The sequence below is a fragment of the Rhinolophus hipposideros genome (genome assembly GCF_964194185.1).
Source record: "Rhinolophus hipposideros genome assembly, chromosome: 9".
In the NCBI taxonomy this organism is placed as follows: domain Eukaryota; kingdom Metazoa; phylum Chordata; class Mammalia; order Chiroptera; family Rhinolophidae; genus Rhinolophus; species Rhinolophus hipposideros.
This window is the reverse complement of record NC_138055.1, coordinates 6,167,245-6,184,732: the sequence shown is the minus strand read 5'-3', so window position 1 is coordinate 6,184,732 and position 17,488 is coordinate 6,167,245. Positions and strand designations below refer to the sequence as shown.

At 48.5% G+C, this 17,488-nt stretch overlaps 1 protein-coding gene across 1 annotated transcript in view; it reads left to right on the top strand.

Annotated features, from left to right (window-relative positions):
* Positions 1 to 17,488, top strand: part of SREBF2 (sterol regulatory element binding transcription factor 2) — a 53,563-nt gene that overhangs the window by 16,646 nt on the left and 19,429 nt on the right. The window contains exons 2-10 of the mRNA XM_081061393.1: positions 6,150 to 6,584; positions 7,600 to 7,781; positions 8,660 to 8,806; positions 10,290 to 10,511; positions 11,496 to 11,610; positions 11,794 to 11,975; positions 13,754 to 13,946; positions 14,537 to 14,718; positions 16,728 to 17,004. Of these exons, the coding sequence (XP_080917519.1) occupies positions 6,150 to 6,584; positions 7,600 to 7,781; positions 8,660 to 8,806; positions 10,290 to 10,511; positions 11,496 to 11,610; positions 11,794 to 11,975; positions 13,754 to 13,946; positions 14,537 to 14,718; positions 16,728 to 17,004 (1,935 nt within the window). The remainder of the gene's footprint in view (positions 1 to 6,149; positions 6,585 to 7,599; positions 7,782 to 8,659; positions 8,807 to 10,289; positions 10,512 to 11,495; positions 11,611 to 11,793; positions 11,976 to 13,753; positions 13,947 to 14,536; positions 14,719 to 16,727; positions 17,005 to 17,488) is intronic.

Here is a 17,488-nt window from a genome sequence, read left to right as displayed (position 1 = left end):
GAACATGGTGCTGACTGGTGATCACTCTCCCGGTTGAAACTCAGAGCTGGCTCAGGTCCGCTGCTGTGTAGGATCAGGGAAGCCAGGCCTGGCCAGCTGAGCTGGGGCCCTGTGAGACTGCCCCTGAAACAGAGCCGGGCAGAGCAGACCAGAAGACCATCTGAGAGTGACTTTGGCTTCCCTTTGTGCCTTCTCTTTCTCTTAATTTTCAAACGTTTTATTTTATTATGTAATACTTGATATATGCAAAGGAATATATGACACATACAAGTATGTGTATGTTACGAAACACAGCATTTGAGAAACCCTACCTCCCCACCCAATTGTTTCCTTTGTGGTTTCTTTGCCAGTAAAAGGAGTTCGCTCATCCCTCACTTAAAATAGAGGGTGCCTGAGTCACTAGTTTGCCACCCTGTGTCATTCGGCACCTCCTCCAGACTGCCTTCATCCAGAAAGGTGACCCAGAATCCCCTTGAAATACCTCAAGCTGTCCCCACACTGAGCTTCCTGACAATTGAATATGCCCCCTGGTGTTTGAGTGGAGTGATTTTAGGCGCCGTGTTGCTTGTAAGATATCCCTGTGTTCTTGTGTTACTGCCTGCATTTCAGGGCTTCTGCATCGAAGGGTGTGGGGGACAGAGGCCACCCAACTCCTTAACTGCTTGCTCCTGTGGGTGACTTGAATGGGGGTGAATAATGTTAGGTCCTTAGAAAGCAATGGCCATCTCACAAAGCAGAATGATGGTGAAATGGAAAGTTCTCTCACTGTTGACCCTCAGGTTTGATACTGGTCTACATTTGATTTTTTTTTTCTTCTTTTAAGATTTTCATTTTTTAATTATTAGAAAAAAACATCCTAAGAGGAGAGAGTGGATCATCAGCTTGCAAGCAGGACACTCAAGAAGGATACTTGTTGGGAATTAGATTGTATGTTTACATCCCTCTCGCCCACCTATCATGGTCTGTCTCGTTCCCAGTGGCTTACACATACCACACACCATGCGTATTTCTAGGTCCCTGTGTTTGCTGGGCAGAGCTAATGTGAACGACAAGATGAACAAAACTAAATGAAGAAAGTTGAGGTGAATATCCTTGTGACCTTGGAGACGGGACTTTTTAAGTGTAACACAAAACCATGTCATTTTACTACACAACATTAAAATTTGTATGCGGTCAATTTTGCTATAATGCAACATACGCATTCCTAAAAATCACCATACTGTAAAATCATGCAGTAAAAACCACAGGGCTTGTGGGGGGAATGAGATTTAGGGTCACAACACTCAAAAACTTCAGAGGTGACAAAAAAAAAAAAAAAGATAGAGAAAATAAATAAATAGGGAGATAGATTTTTTTAAAAAAAGATAGGAACCTAATCAAACAGCCCATTTTACAGATGTTAAGTGGCTAAGTAATACATAAATACTAAAATAAATATGGCACTTTACCTTGAAAAGAGCTATGGTTTGCTTGTGGAAATGGGCTTTGGAACGTCAGAGTTTGTGAGTTATTATTATGAAGTGATGGGAGGAGCGCAACCTGAAGTTGGATGGAAAGTTCTAACCTCTGTGATAGGGAATAGATGGTTATTTATAATACATGCAGTGACGTGATGGACTGGTGGTGGTTTGAGGTGAGTGCGCGTGCATCTTGTTATGCCTCTGCAGCTCATTTCAGCTGGGTATGCTTTTCTGCATTTTCTAGTGTTTTTCTCATGCGTGAGTAAACACAAGATTCGCGTTATGCTCAAATTGTTCCCTAATATGTTCAACACATCGGAACAAATTTGCATTTTCAAAATAAGAGTCAAAGCAAAACTGACAGTCAAAAAAAAACCGCTGTGAATGACTTGTACTAGCTAATAAGTGCCCGGCACTGTGCTGTAGGTTCTATGTGAATTCCCTCCCAGCAACGCCATGAGTTAGGTATAATTGTTAACCACATTCTATGGGTGAGAAAACTCCAGTTCAGAGAGGTCATTTGCCCCAAGTTACAAGGCTAGGACATGGTAACTCTTAATCACTACGCCATTCTTTTTCCTGAACAAATTAAAAGTAACAAAGTGTGGCAAATATTTGCAAATATATAAGAAAGCAAATATCCATGGTATATGAAATTTTTTCAAATCCATAAAAAGAGACAACCCAATAGAAAAAATGGGTAAAAGTCAAGAGCAGACAATTTACAAAGGAAGAAATACAAATGGCCAATAAAATAGGGAGGGGAGACATTCGACCTCATTTAGTGCTCATTCATGCAAGTCAAAACAGTTATATATCATTTTTACCTGCTATCTGATGAACAGAAGGAGATGTGGGGAAACGCTGGCAGGAGCAGATTGTTGTTGTAAGCTTTCCAAAGCACACATACCTGTCCTTTGACTCAGCCATCTACCTGCTAGAAATTTATCCTAAGGAAATAATCAGATAAGTGGGAAAAGATTTTTGTACAAGATTTTTGTAAGAGTTGTTAATGCTGAAAAATTGAAAACACCCATCCATCATCACTAAATCATTAAATTCTAGTGTATCAATACAATACAGTAAATACAATATGGGCGGCTGGTTTGCTCACTGGTTAGAGCGCAGTGCTCAGAACACCAGGGTTGCCGGTTCCATTCCCACATGGACCAGTGAGCTGTACCCTCCACAACTAGATTGAAACTAACAACTTGACTTGGAGTGAGTTGTACCCTTCCCCACAACTAGATTGAAAACAACCACTTGACATGGAGCTGATGGGTCCTGGAAAAACACACTGTTCCCCAATATTCCCCAATAAAAATTAAATAAATTCATACAGTACTGTACAATACAATAATGTGGGACTCTCAGAAAGGATGATGTGATATTCAGTATCCATAATGGTTGACAGTGAATATTCTTCAGGCTTTACTAAGCAAAGGCAGCAGGGTCCAAAATAGCATCTTCACTGTGATGATCCCGTTTTCCTAAAACCATTCGCACACATGGGCAAGCTTGTGTACGAACAAGCCCTGGATAGGAAAGAGCTTGAATAGACACACGTCAAAACAGTGACAGTGGGTGTCTCGGGGAGGTGGAATTGCTTGATGGTTTTTTGTTTTTTTTCACTTCTAAATTTTTCTATAGTGAATAAGTTACTTTCATGGTTTAAAAAAGAAAAGTATTTGTAAACATTGTCTAACAAGGTGCATGACAAATACAAAACATAAGAATAAATAACCTTTGTAAAATAGTTCTCCTGGCACCTGACAGGGCTGGGTAACAAATACCCGCTAAAGGACTATTGGCTGACTGCATTTTGGAGACAATGTTACCCCACTTGGGGCTTCAGATTCTTTCTTCCTGACCAGAATCAATCTGCCCGGATTACGAGTTACCTTACTTGCAGGTAGATGCCGCTAGACTGAGAGCAGGGCAAAGTGATTTATGTTACTTCCAGGTCACGAGCTGCATAAAGTGCACGTGAACTTGAGCTCTCTGGATGACTGATTGCAGTGCACAGGTGACAGCTGGAGCCTCTGATTTTGGTTACCTGCTTTTAAAGAGCCCAAAACCCAGGTATAGTTTCTTGGAGCCCAGCCTGCTTTATTAGCAACTTAACTCTTAGTTTAAGAAGCAGTTAAAAACCCGGAATGTGGCTTGGTGTGGGGGAGGGTAACTAGCAGGAGCACCCCTGTGAGGTGAGCTTGGGTTTGTTTGCAGGCCTGGGGGTGGCGCTCAGCTCCAAAGAAGCCGATGTCTGGCCCTCATCTCTGGGGGCTAGAGCTCATTTTGCAGAAACTGGAACTTCATTTTCAAGGCTCCATAAAACCTGCGCCTCCTCCCAGGCCTGCCTTTTCTGGGTTTCATGGCTCTCTGCGGAAATTAGAGCCTGTGTCATCAGAGCTGGGAACAGCAAGGAGACATTAGGCTGCTCCCACGGGGGTAGCTGGGAGTTACAGAGCAAAGCAGAGTCTGGGGTGGGCCTCGTTCAGGTTGGCGGGAAGGCCTGTGCGTCCTGCTGGAGCAAGGGCTCAAAGAGCCTCTTCCTGTTCCTTTTTCCTGACTATGTTGAGTCTCAATGGGCCACGCCGCTCAGTCCAATGCCCACCAGCTGGAGATAGCGCCACTGGAGCTTTTCAAGTGTGGGTTGAAAAGGATTTATCTTTTTTTAATTTAAATAGTCGCATTCCATCTGCCTACACACTCTTAACCCTGCTGTGTGAACTAAGCTTTGTGACCTCTGCGGTTACTTCACCACGCCACTATGTTTTCCCCACTAAAGGTTTTGGAGAGCACTCAGGAGTCAACAGAAGTAGAGCCAAGTGCCTGTGTAGTGGATGCTTTAGAAGCACCACCAACAGGGACCTTTATAAAGGTCTGCCCCTCACCAAGTACTTGGCATAGATTATCTTATTAATCCTCACAACAAAGAAGCTGAATGAATATCCTTAAGGCAGCCTTTGTGGGGAGGAAACCGAGGGGTAGAGAGAAGTGACTTGCCCACGTTCACACAGCCGGTTTGGTGGTACCCTTGAGACCCCTCCCCCTAGTGCCAAAGCCTGTGCCCACCTACCAGACCGCTGGTCCCCACCCTCCTCAACGTCCTGTGGAGGAAACAGCCAGGAGAGATGTTCTTTTGGCTCATGTCTCAGGCCTCTGTGTCAATTCCCCAGAACCGGTGTGTTATGGGAATTCTGGAAAGCTCAACCAATTGTTAGGTTTCTCTTAATCATTTTCTTAACAGCTTTTTACAATCTTGTGTTGTACTTGGAATGTGTCCGCACTGAATTGTGTTTTGTTTAAATTTTGTGCTGAGTTTGAGGACATTCCTTAGTTTCATCCTGTATTAAGGAATTGGAATTGGTTGGTACGAGGGACAGTACCTGGCAGTCTGCCCATTTTCTCCCTCTCACACGACAGGCTGAGTGGGGACAGAGCAGAGCAGTGCTGAGGTGTTGGTAAATAATACCACCGCACAGTCTTTACGCTTGTGAGATGCTGTTTTGCGAACAGGTTGAATCGACTGGACACTTAAAGTACAGCTAAACTCCGGTCGTCCTATATGGAGGTCACACTAGAAGGCCCCAGTAGCATCTGCCTAACATAAGACTCTTCACAGCCCAGCACACCACACACACCCACACACACACACACACCCTGTTAGAGACCTGGGAGGGACTTGCTGGTGGAGGTTGGGAGAAATTAATGGAGATGGTATTGTTTTTTTTGCGGGGGGTGTTGCTTGGTTTTTATTTTGGTACCAAATCAGAGCATCCTGTGGCCTTGAGGGTGTGGAGAGGGGGGGTTACCACAGTTCAGTAGCTTTTTGGGAATGTGTTGGAAAGGAAAGGAGGGGAGATGTGGACAGCATAGAGAACTGTAGGTCTGAAAATACCTGGGACAAAGCTGAGGCTCCAGACTCCTACTGGGGAGCAGCCCTCTGAGGAGGAAGGAGTCATGAGATGTCGGTTATTAGTCATGGACTGAGTGTGCTTCTGGTAAACCTTTAAGGGGGAGAACCAAGGGAAGAGGCCCTAGAAGCAGGCTCGAGCCCTTTGGACCGGGAATTCCGGGGTCCCAGGTTCTTGGAGCATAATCTAGACAGAGGGCATGGTCTCTGGGTGGACACATCCCGTTGGGTCCACAGAGTCTTTGCCCAGTGGGAGGGGACACAGCCAGTGGAGGGCCAGAGCGGGCCCTCTGAAGCATGGAGTCCAGGACCCGGGTTGCTCTTCCCTGACCTTCCGGCAGTGAATGCACAAAGCTGGGGCACAGAGACCTGGCTGTGCCCTGATGAGCTGTGTGACCTTGGCCAACTTACTTCCCCGTTCTGGATTTCCTGGATGATTTTCCACCATGACTTGGGGGCCACCAACTTCATCATCCCTGGGTGTTCCTAAGGGTACCAGCACTGCCCAGGGCTGTGCCCATCTTGGAGAGAAGGCCCAGAGCCTGCCTGTGAAGAGAGTTCAACAGACCAAGGCCTGTCCTGCTGTTCCTTGGTTGGCCGTTTTGGCCTGGGTGATTCCCCATGAAGAGGGAGGTGAGGGTTTCCTGACCCATTTCTGCTGTGGTCTTGGGAAGGCCACGGGATTTTTGTGATGCCTCAGTTTCTTGAGCGAATTTGAAAGTTAATAGATATTTTGGATGGCAGTAAATGAATTCCTTTTCATTTGTTCACAGAAATGCTGCAGTTTGTCAGCAATCAAGTGGGAGAGTTCCCTGACTTGTTCTCAGAGCAGCTGTGTGGCTCCTTCCCCAGCGGCAGTGCTAGTGGCGGTGGTGGCAGTAATGGCGGCGGCAGCAGTAATGGCGGCGGCAGCGGGTCCGGAGCCGGGGACCCCTTACTACAGCGGTCCTTCAGCCAGGTCCCACTGCCTTCCTTCTCTCCCTCGGCCACCTCCTCCCAGGCTCCAGCCCTGCAGGTCAAGGTTTCCCCCACCGCGGTGCTCACTCCGCCAAGAGCAACTCCTGTCCTTCAGCCGCGCCCCCAGCCCCAGCCTCAAGCTCAGCTGCAGCAGCAGACCGTAATGATCACCCCGACATTCAGCACCGCTCCCCAGACAAGGATCATCCAGCAGCCTCTGATATACCAGAACGCAGCCACCAGCTTTCAAGGTGACTCAGAAGTCAGATATGATAGCGACGGGCTGGTTCAGAAGTTTCTGTGCCAGTTTCCCGATACTTCCGAGGTAGATGGCGGTATACAGTTCTGTCCTCTGGGAGTGACAGAATCTATCGATTTGGTTCTGTCTGCGTGAGGTTTTGGTAACTGGCAGTGAGAACGGTGGTGCAGGAACAGTTCACACTCTGCCTCTTCAGATACCTTAGTATCTATTGTGTCTGCCTGGAGGACACTTGGTCAAAAAATCCAACACGCAGAGTAGACCGAGGGCTGTCTTGGTAACTAGAGGTGGAGGCTGGAGTAAAATTAGTCGTGAAACTCTCCCAGGCAACAGCCAGCTGTCGGCTCCTGGCAGCTGAGAACCATTCATTCAGCGAACACCTCCCGAGCATGCACTACGGAGAGGAAATACAACTTTTAATATAAGTGCTAGGTCTCCGAGTAGCAGCCCTCCTAGTGAGCCGTCCGTGTGTTGAGTGACTGAATGACTTCCCACGGCATGCGGTGGCCCAGCCCCTTTTCACCAGATTGCCCTCTTGCCCTGTGGGGAGCCCCGGGTGGGATTAGAACTGCTCTGACAGTTCTTGAGGGGGTTTCCAGGGTTCAGTGGCTGGGGGCAGGCATCAAGGCAGAAAGCTGAGACAGTCACCCCAAAGTACACTTTCCATTTGTTTCATAGGAGGAAATGAAGCCCCGGGAGTTGCTGGTTCTCGACATCTGTTAACTCCCTTGCAGGGTGCAGTCGTTGTTCTGATGCGCTTCCCTCTCCTCCACCCCAGCATCCAGAGTAATAAAACAATGTGTGCTCCTTCCCTCAGAAATTGATGCAGCCCTTCTGGGATGTTCTTGTTATCTAGACCAGCTTGTAAACAGCTGTGCGTGTCTTCTTCAGCAGCAGCTGGGGACTCGGGACCATTATGAGGCATTCCATCGTGGGTTATTGCTGCAGCTGCAGTGACAGTGAGTGCATTCCTCGTCCGTGTGACTTTTTTCTCTTCTTCTCCCAAGTCCTTCAGCCTCAAGTCCAAAGCCTAGTGACATCCTCCCAGGTGCAGCCAGTCACCATTCAGCAGCAGGTGCAGACAGTGCAGGCCCAGCGGGTGCTGACGCAAACAGCCAATGGCACACTTCAGACCCTCGCCCCGGCCACGGTGCAGACAGTCGCTGCGCCCCAGGTGCAGCAGGTCCCGGTAGGTGGCTGGCAAGGGCTCGGGGAGGCACTGCTTGGGGCTGTTGGCTGATCTTCAGTTGAACATGTGGTCTACTTACTAAGAAAGACCATCAGAATGTAAGGGAGCAGCTTGTTGGGTGGGTTTCGGTGCCTAGTCCCTGCAAGGCACCAATGAGTTTGGAATAGACCTGGCTGAGATCCCATCTGAGGGTGCACACTGGTCACCCAAAGACTCAGTAAACGCCTGTGTAGTGATTGACTCATTTATGCAGATAATGGTTTTAGCACTGGAAAGAAAGGTGCCAAATGTTTTTAAGTCACGAATCATAGTGGACTGCACTTTCTTCCTAACAAAGTAATTTATCTTAAAAAAAAAAAACATCTTGGGCAGCCAGTTAGCTCAGTTGGTTAGAGCACAGTGCTCTTAACAAGGTCGCCCGTTCGATCCCCACATGCGCCACTGTGAGCTGTGCCCTCCACAACTAGATTGAAACAACTACTTGACTTGGAGCTGATGGGTCCTACAAAAACACACTTAAATAAATAAAAGTTTAAACAAATGTTGGTTTATCATTTTTGCTTCTCAGCCAGGTTCCTAGCTGTCCTGAGTTTGTCCAAAATCAGACCTCTCTCCCTGTCATCATCCACCCTATGCCAGTCCTGCTCTTCCCCTGCTAGGCCACGGGCACTGCTCTTCTCGAAGTTTTTCAGCCTTAAAACTCCGGACCCTCTTTAGCTATACTCTTCTTTTTCCCCCTCAACCCAGTCATCAAGCTATATTCTCAGGTTCATGGAAATTTTATTTTCTCTTTCCTCGAGAGCCTATGCAGTAAGAAGCTAATGCAAAATAGAAAAATAATGCTACATTCCTTTTCCTTTTCTTCCTTCCCCGTTCAGGTCCTGGTGCAGCCTCAGATCATCAAGACAGATTCCCTTGTTTTGACCACACTGAAGACAGATGGCAGCCCTGTCATGGCCACAGTCCAGAACCCGGCCCTCACCGCCCTCACTGCCCCCCTCCAGACAGCTGCCCTGCAAGTACCAGTAAGAGCCACCTTCCCTCCTGCCCCCCGCCTCCTTTCTGGGAGGTGTTAGGCCCCAGATGTGTTAACAAGCGTCTGCATGCTGAGTAGGTGCAGAAGCTTTATGGAATGTATCAGTCGAATTGCAGATATCACCCCCTTAGTTTCTTTTCCCCTTGAGACGTTGCACCAATGTGTGTCCTATGGGAATACCAGGGTCTGGAGTGGGAGGGGAACAGCAGAGGAGTCCCAGTTCCTGGGCAACAGCTCTACACAGGACCGGCTGCCTCTGTGTCCTCCTGATGGAGGTTTGGCTTCTGAAGGGTCCTTGATCCACTATGCAGGGAGGGGCTCCAAGGTGAGGGACTTGGAAGGCACCCAACCCTCAGTTGTAGGGTTTCAGCCACTTTACTATCTTGTGGCAAGAGAGTCTGACAGAGTGAAAGGTGATGAAAATTCGAAAGCAAGCTTGATTTATAAAAGCCCAAACTGGAAACCACCCAAATGTCCATCCAAAAAGAACTATTGATACACACAACTACATGAATGAACCTCAGAAATAGTATAATGTGTTGAGCAAAAGATGCCTATCAGGAAAGTTCATGCTAAAGATTCCGTTTACATGAAGTTCAAGAAGAGCAAAACTAAGCTATAGTGATAGGCGTCAGAGCAGATTACAAGAGGGGGAAAGGGCAGGCGTTACTGGGAAGAGGCACGAGAAAACTTTCTAAGGGGGTAGAAACGCTCTGTGTCTCGGTCTGGCTTATCTTAGTTACTTACATTGTGTACATATGTGAAAATGCATCAAGCTGTGTACTTAAAATGTGTGGATTTTATTATGTATGAATTATTTCTTGATAACTAATGAAATTGAGCAGCTTTTTATTTGTTCGTTGGTCATTTGGATATTTGAGGCCATTTATTGAACAAAATTAAATATTAAAAATAGAAACAGAGGGGAAAGTGGATTTGAGGGGGAAAATGGGGGAAATGTCTGTGGTTGGCCTATTTATTTAGTCAAATGGCTCTGATGAGATCGTCATTTCTGCCCTTGAGCTTTTTGGTGACCAAATTGTTAAGGAAATGCAGTAAGTTGCTTAATTGTCATGTGAGAGGGGAACCGTCATACACTAGGAAAAAGTTTTCCCTGGGGCCAGAGGGTTGTAGTGAGCTGTATGCGGGCTCCGAGGTGGATCATGGTTTGACAGCAAAGCAGAGATCGTATGACTTGTTTCTGGACTCCTAGATCGAAGGTGAAGACACATTTTTCCACATTAACCCTATTGAAGTGCGATTTGTGGACAGTGATTCTGAAAGGGGCATAGTAACTGAGGTACTGTGGTTCCTCGGGCTCTTGGGGGCCTGACTTAAACCAGAAAGGGTCTCAGACCACACGGAGCATTGCCAGCTGATGCCACATGGCCAAGGCCACAAGTTTGTTTTGTGAGGTTACCTTACTAGACGAACCGCAGGGTGATTGTGCCCTGTGTCTGTGCCTGTTGTAGACCCTCGTGGGCAGCAGTGGGACCATTCTGACCACAATGCCTGTGATGATGGGGCAAGAGAAAGTGCCCATTAAGCAGGTACCTGGGGGAGTCAAGCAGCTCGAGCCCCCCAAAGAAGGAGAAAGACGGACGACACATAACATCATTGAGAAGCGATATCGCTCCTCCATCAATGACAAAATCATCGAGTTGAAGGACCTGGTCATGGGGACAGATGCCAAGGTAGGTGCCAAGCAAAATGGTATTTTAGGCCCTACTGTCTCCCCTCTACTTTCCTTTGCCTCTGGAATTTAGGAATCTCCAGGCTGGCGTTAGAGGTGCTTTCTTATTTAAAGCATGTTGGGGTTTTTCAAGATTACAAAATATTAACCAACAGAAGGGGACTTTTGGAGGTAGGTTAGACAGTGGCCTGCCTGGACCTTTGACCCCTGTCTGCAGGGATCATGAACCCCAAAGTCACAGGCAGAGGAACTCCTGCCACTCCCTGGGGGCCAGATACACAACTATGTGTACTCTGGAGTCAACCAATAGCATTGCTGGCATGTTTAATTGTGTTCAGGGCAGCTAGCAATATTTCTACCTGTTAGGGAAGAGAGAAACTGGAGATTGGGTCTTTGATCAACAGCAAATAGAGGAAATTGATTTTTCATCAGTTTCTGGTGTTTTAATGAATATGTCTTCCGGCGCATAATTCTTTTTTTCACCTATTCTCTTTTGTCTCACCTCTATTTTGAAAGAAAACTCCTTCCCTTGATGCCAACAGATCTGAAAGGTACTAATATACCTTTACTTAAGATAACCATCCAACAGTACTCTGTTTTTTTGTCATTTGTTTTTCTTAAAGTCTGTTTGGTGCTAGGATTATTATAGGAAGTAGTCATAATAGCTAAATTTATTTATCAAGTGTCACTAGGTGCCAGGCGAGGAGCTAAACTCTTTACATGTATTACCTTATTTAGCTCTCACCGCAAACCTATAATTTATATAATCATCGTTATCCCCATTCGAAGGAGGAGGAAAGTGAGGTTCAGAGATAGCAAGCCACTTGTCCTGATAGCACAGCTCATCAGTGGGAGGAGCCAGCATCTGGACGCGGCCCCTCCTATTCCAGAGCCAGGCTCTCCCCTCAAGAGCTCTAGGCCTCTGCTCTCCTCATGGTGCCGCCTGCACTGATGCCACTATATTTCCACCCATCTTCCTTTCCAGATGCACAAGTCTGGTGTCCTGAGAAAGGCCATTGACTACATCAAATACTTACAGCAGGTCAATCACAAACTGCGCCAGGAGAACATGGTGCTGAAGCTGGCAAGTCAGAAAAACAGTGAGTGTTCTCATTGTCAGACCTCCTGGGTACAGGAGAAGCCTGTGCTGGGCACTGGCGGGGGGGGCCCACAGATGCATACAAGGTGTCTCCAGGGGTGGAGCAGGTACAGGGGCTCTCGCCCCTGGTACCCAGGTGGGGCTCTAAAAATGGGCCATTTGCCATGTGGGGATTTCTTTGCAGAACTCCTAAAAGGCATCGACCTAGGCAGCCTGGTGGACAATGACGTGGACCTAAAGATGGATGACTTTAATCAGAATGTCCTTCTGATGTCCCCTCCGGCCTCTGACTCGGGGTCCCAGGCCGGCTTCTCCCCCTACTCCATCGACTCTGAGCCCGGAAGCCCTCTGTTGGATGAGGCAAAGGTATAAGCTTTTGAAATCCCCTAACCCTGGGATCTCTCCCATCTCCTCTAAGTTGATAGTGGGGAGGCTGCCCGGTGTGCAAAGGTCCTGGACTGGAAAGGAATGGGAATTGTGTGAAATTAGCCAGGCCCTGGAGAATAAAGAGAAAAACTGACTCTGCGGGCGGGAAACAGCCCCTACTATTTTCCCTCCACAGAGTTAGTATAACTTGTTCAATGTAGTCCTATTTAACTGGTCTCTGTTGAAAGGGCCCTTCAGAGAGGAACGAGGGCCAAATCCAGAGCAGGAACACACAGCAGCTGCGGTGGGGTGCTATGCATTGCTGGAGGCACCACATTACTTCCCTCGCCCGTAATGGGCCTGGCAAGACCGCTTGGTGAGGTTCTTCCGTTGGTTTAGGACAGGGCTGCCTCTGGGTCCTCTTCCAGAGATGATTACAATTTGCAATCTGACAAATAACGTTCCAGCCAAGGGCCTTTGGTAGACTAAAAAAGCCCCTGGCAATTGTTTAATGGAGTTGGTTAAAAGAAGATCGGGAACCTGCAGAGACCACTGGGTCTGTCTGTACTGTATTTGGACACTGGCACTTTCTGCCTCGGAAAGACCAGATTTCCCTTCCAGTGTACGTTTTTGATCACACTGGTCATAGTATGTGTACTTAATTTTACTAAGGAAGCTCTGTTTTTGAAATATTTTATAAATATATTTGTTTGATAACAAAAGGCCATGCGACGTATACATTGAATTAGCTAGGTATGTGAACATCAGAAGAGATTTTCGAATGGTTTTTAAATATTGAAAAGGAGTGGCATGATGTGTACACTTTGGGAGTCAGGAGAGTTCCAGCTCCAGCTTTCCTCCCTCCCTCTCTGTGGGCTCCGGGGTGGGCAAGACCTCCTCCTCCAGTCCTCCCTCTGTAAAATGGGCAGGAAAAAAGGCAACATCATAGTTTTAGAACAGGCAAGCTCCTATGCGTAGATCCACACTAAAGTATGGTCTTCAATCAACACTACTGAGGTGTAATTTGTGTGCAATAAAGTATACTTATTTTACGGTATCATTCAGTATTATCATTCGTACACTTAGTAACTAACACTATAATCAGATAGAATATTTCTGTCTCCCACCAAGCTCCTTGGTACACCTTTGCAGGTTCACACACCCCCCTCCAGTCTCTGACAACTACTGCTCCGCTTTCTGTCACTTAGGTTAGTTTCGCCTCTTGTGGAGTTACACAGAAACAGAGTCATGCGGGGTGCTGTCTTGTGATGGAGCTCTATTTTAAAAGCAAGCACAACTTATTTACCTTTGGTCTTTAGAACGTGTTCTTTGCCTAGGTGGCCAGAGGGTGAGTGCTCCGGTGTTTGAGCAGCAGTTGGACAATTATGGACTTCTTAGTTCCCTCCTGGCTTTACTCCTGTCTGACTTAATGGTCTTGAATTTAGTCTCACAAACTGATTCTGATATATACAGAGGCTGCCCAAAAAGAATATATACACATTTTAAGAAAGGGAAAAATTGTTAAAATTGTAATACTCAGTATATACTAATAACAAAAGATGAACACAAGTCACGTTTGGCTTCTGCAATGACGAGAGGTGCTCAAGTGGTTCCCGTCAGCGTCCAGACACTTCTGATGGTGGCGAACTACTGCTTGAGCAACGTGGACCGAAGTGTGCACTTGTAGACATTTTGTTGGCACCCCCAGTATAGAAAAGTAAAATGCAGTAAAAATCCATGCAGTATCATTCATTCTAACCTCTGGCCCTTTTTTGAAGGTCAAAGATGAACCGGACTCTCCTCCCATGGCGCTGGGGATGGTGGACCGCTCGCGAGTCCTGCTGTGTTTCCTCACCTTCCTGTGCCTCTCCTTTAACCCGCTGACTGCCCTGCTGCGGTGGGGAGGGGCCCACGACTCTGACCAGCACCCATACTCAGGCTCGGGGCGCAGCATACTGTCACTTGAGTCAGGTGGGTGGAGGGCCCTCGTGCCACCCCAGCTGCTGTGGAGGAGACGGGCCCTGGGTGCAAACTGCTCAGCTCGTCCAGCAGGTCCCAAAGGGCTTTGGTAGTGGGCCCCCACCTACTGGCTTCTGAGAGGAACTGGCATAACTCACATTTTGGAAGGAACAGCAAACCCGAGTTCAGTCAGAAAGAGCAAAACAAATCAGGAGCCCATCCTGTCATTCCCTGGGGATGGGAACGGGGTGGAGAGTTACCTATTTGAAGGAGGATGTGGTGGTTTTGCCTCAGTCGTGAAAGCAATGGCCTGAGCCCCTTGGCTAGCATGAGTTTCTGTGGCACTCGGCTTCCTAATGACAAGGGCTCCAGGGTGTCTATTGAGGCTCTGGAATTGTCCCAAATTCTCCTGTATGGAGTATTTCTATCCCAAGTACTTAGACATCGTTAGTAATGAAGCAATCTTGTTATCCGCCCTTCTGAAAATGAGGTAGAAGGCTCTTTTCCTTCACAATGCTGGGGGTTGGTCGGGTGCCCTGCGGTCCCCAGGGCTGCTCCAGGGGGCCCCCTCCTCATGGGTCAACTGAGATGCTGCTCTTTAGGTTCTGGGGGCTGGTTTGACTGGATGATGCCAACGCTCCTTTTGTGGCTGGTGAATGGTGTGATTGTCCTGAGCGTCTTTGTGAAGCTGCTGGTCCACGGGGAGCCAGTGATCCAGCCACATTCACGCTCCTCCGTCACCTTCTGGAGGCACCGGAAGCAGGCAGACCTGGACCTCGCCAGGGTGAGTTCTGCTGTCCACTTTCCCCCTTCTTCGCCCAAACTCAGCTGATAACTCAGCAACTTGTGTTGAATACCACACTGAATAAAGTCCTGTGTTAGGTCCTATGTTAGGCGTATGTTAGGCGTTAGGTCCTATGTTAGGCGTAAGGCAGGAACCCTGCCCCTAACAGTCACCTGTGGGTAAATAATTCCATGGACACAAGATGACAGGAAGAATAAAGTGCTGCAGGAGCTGGCGGCAGAAGAGGCGTCCTGTCTGAGGGGACCCGGGGCTTGAGCAGGGCAGACAAGAGCAGGAAGGATCTGCAGCGGAGAAGAAGGCATGGAGAGATGGGACGTTGGGGGGCCAGCGAGTAGATGGGTGTGTCTGGAGTGCAAGAAATGCGAGGAGAGAGAGGAACTAAGGCTCGTAGTGTAGCTAGGGCCCACACTGGAGACGTCTCTCACTAGGAACTCATTTGGGGCTTTTTCCCAATTCTGTGGAGAACCAGAAAGGTTTTTGAGCAGGAAAATTAGCTGAAAGCTTTCTTTTGAAATCAACAAAAGAGAGTTTATAGGAAGGATTCTGGGACAACTCAGCACTGAAGGAAGCGTCTCGGGAGGAACAAGAACCAGAACCCCCTGAGCAGAAAAGCGGGGGCCTGCTATCACCTCCTGAAACCTCAGTGCCCACAGAGGGAATCGGATTGAGCAGCCTGGATGTGTCCGCCGTGCCCAAGGCTGTGGCTCCTGGAATGTCGATGCAGGTTCCAGTCTGTGTGTAGAATGTCTTTCTGGTGGCTGTATAAAGGATGGGCTGGAGGAGGGAGACACAAAATGCATGGGAGCCAGTAGCAGACACTTAGAATAGGCCAGGGGGAGGTGGCCAGGACATGGAAGTAAGAGGACAGGCAGGAATTCGGGAAGGATTGGAGCTGTAAAATGGAAAGAAAGTGACAGAGACATTGACTGAAAGGTGGGGGAGTTGGAAGATGAGGTGGGCTCTGTCTGAAGCCATGGTGTCTGGAAGTGCTGTGAGGCGGTGAGAAGCGCAGGAGGCCGGCCCTGGGCATGAGGCGGGTCGGGACCAGCCGTGTGAGAGGGTGCCCCGGGATAGCTGGATTGGTGAGTCAGAAGAGACGATGGCCAAAGCCTGAGTCTTGGGACCAGCCAGCCTTCATGGGAAAGGAGGGAATGAGGAGCCACGGGCACAAGGAAAGGCCGCCTCCTTCAGAATCTGAAAGTACGGCTGCTTCTCCTGTCTGGAAAGACGCCACCACCTTAGAGATTGTCGCTGTAAGAGCGTTGTCATCCGCTGTCCCCTTGTAATGATGCAGGAAAGCAAGTATAGGTCTCCTCCCCACGGTGATATGGGAAACGAGAGGAGAGTTGACTTGTTTCTCAGTAATGAAACAGAAAGAATGAGCTCCGCTGCAGGGCTGTAGATTCTGCACAGACCCTCCCAGGTTGGCAGAGTGGTTCATCCACATCCTCGGTTAGCGTTTAGCTGTGTATTTGCCTAAAACTGTGGTCCTCAAACATTAGTGGGCCTCAGAGTCACCTGGGGGGCCCGCACCCCAAAGGTTGTGGGTTCAGTAGGTAGGGGGAAGGGACTTCAAGAATTTGCATGATCCCAGGGCAGAGGCCACTGGTCTCCAGGGACCACACTTTGAAAACCTAAAACATCACGTAGTGCGTTGTCTAAATTCACGTTCTCATCTGTATGAAAGCTACGGACTGTGGGAAACTCCGGAGAGTATTTTGCCTTGAAGATAGAACACAGTACAACCCCAATTTAGTGGAAAGGCTGGGAGGAAGTACTTCAGAATGTCAGCAGTCATTCTTTCTAGGGCATAAGATTATAAGCGATTTCTCTTTTTTCGGAGCTTTCTGAATTTCCCCAGATTTTCTCCAATGAGCGTGTGTTATTCTGGTAGTCTGCAGACTGGAGGGAGAGTAAACATTTTTATTAACACACACAAAAAGCCCGCCGTAAGGCCAGTGCACATTACACCTGCTCCCGCTCTCTAGGGGGACTTTGCGGCTGCCGCTGCCAACCTGCAAACCTGCCTGTCGGTGTTGGGCCGGGCGCTGCCCACCTCCCGCCTGGACCTGGCCTGCAGCCTCTCCTGGAACGTGATCCGGTACAGCCTGCAGAAACTGCGCCTGGTCCGCTGGCTGCTCAAGAAGGTCTTCCAGCGCCGGCGGGCCGCCCCGGCCACCGCGGCGGGCTTTGAGGATGAAGCTAAGGCCAGCGCCCGGGACGCAGCCCTGGCCTATCACAGGCTGCACCAGCTGCACATCACAGGTGAGGGCTCCCGGATACCTGGCTGCACCTCCCCACCCTGGCTGGGTGTGTCAGTTCTCCGGCCAGCTGAAGCCCCTTGCACGCTGGTCTTTCAGAGCCGTTAGACCTCCCCCATCCATAGCTGGAAGGATGGCTTGTTGCTGGCGTTCATCAATTTAAGACACACATCCTGTCTCACGTTGGCACCTCTACACATGGGCTGTGTCCGCTGTACTACGGCATGTCCTGGTTGCGTCGACAGCGTTTTTTCCTTAGTGGTACTTAATTGTGAAACTTAATGTTGATGGCATCTTAGATTCAGTGAAATGTGATCGTTTATTTCGTTTGGCGAACTCCTGCTCTGATAGCAAGGCAGCCAGGTCTGCAGTGAACCACAGTCAGTGTGTGGGGCCTCCATAGGATGGGCACTCGTTGGGGACGGTTCCTGGAAAGGCTGTCTGGAAAGTCTGGGCCTTGCAAGGAGGATGCGTAGCGTTCACCAGCT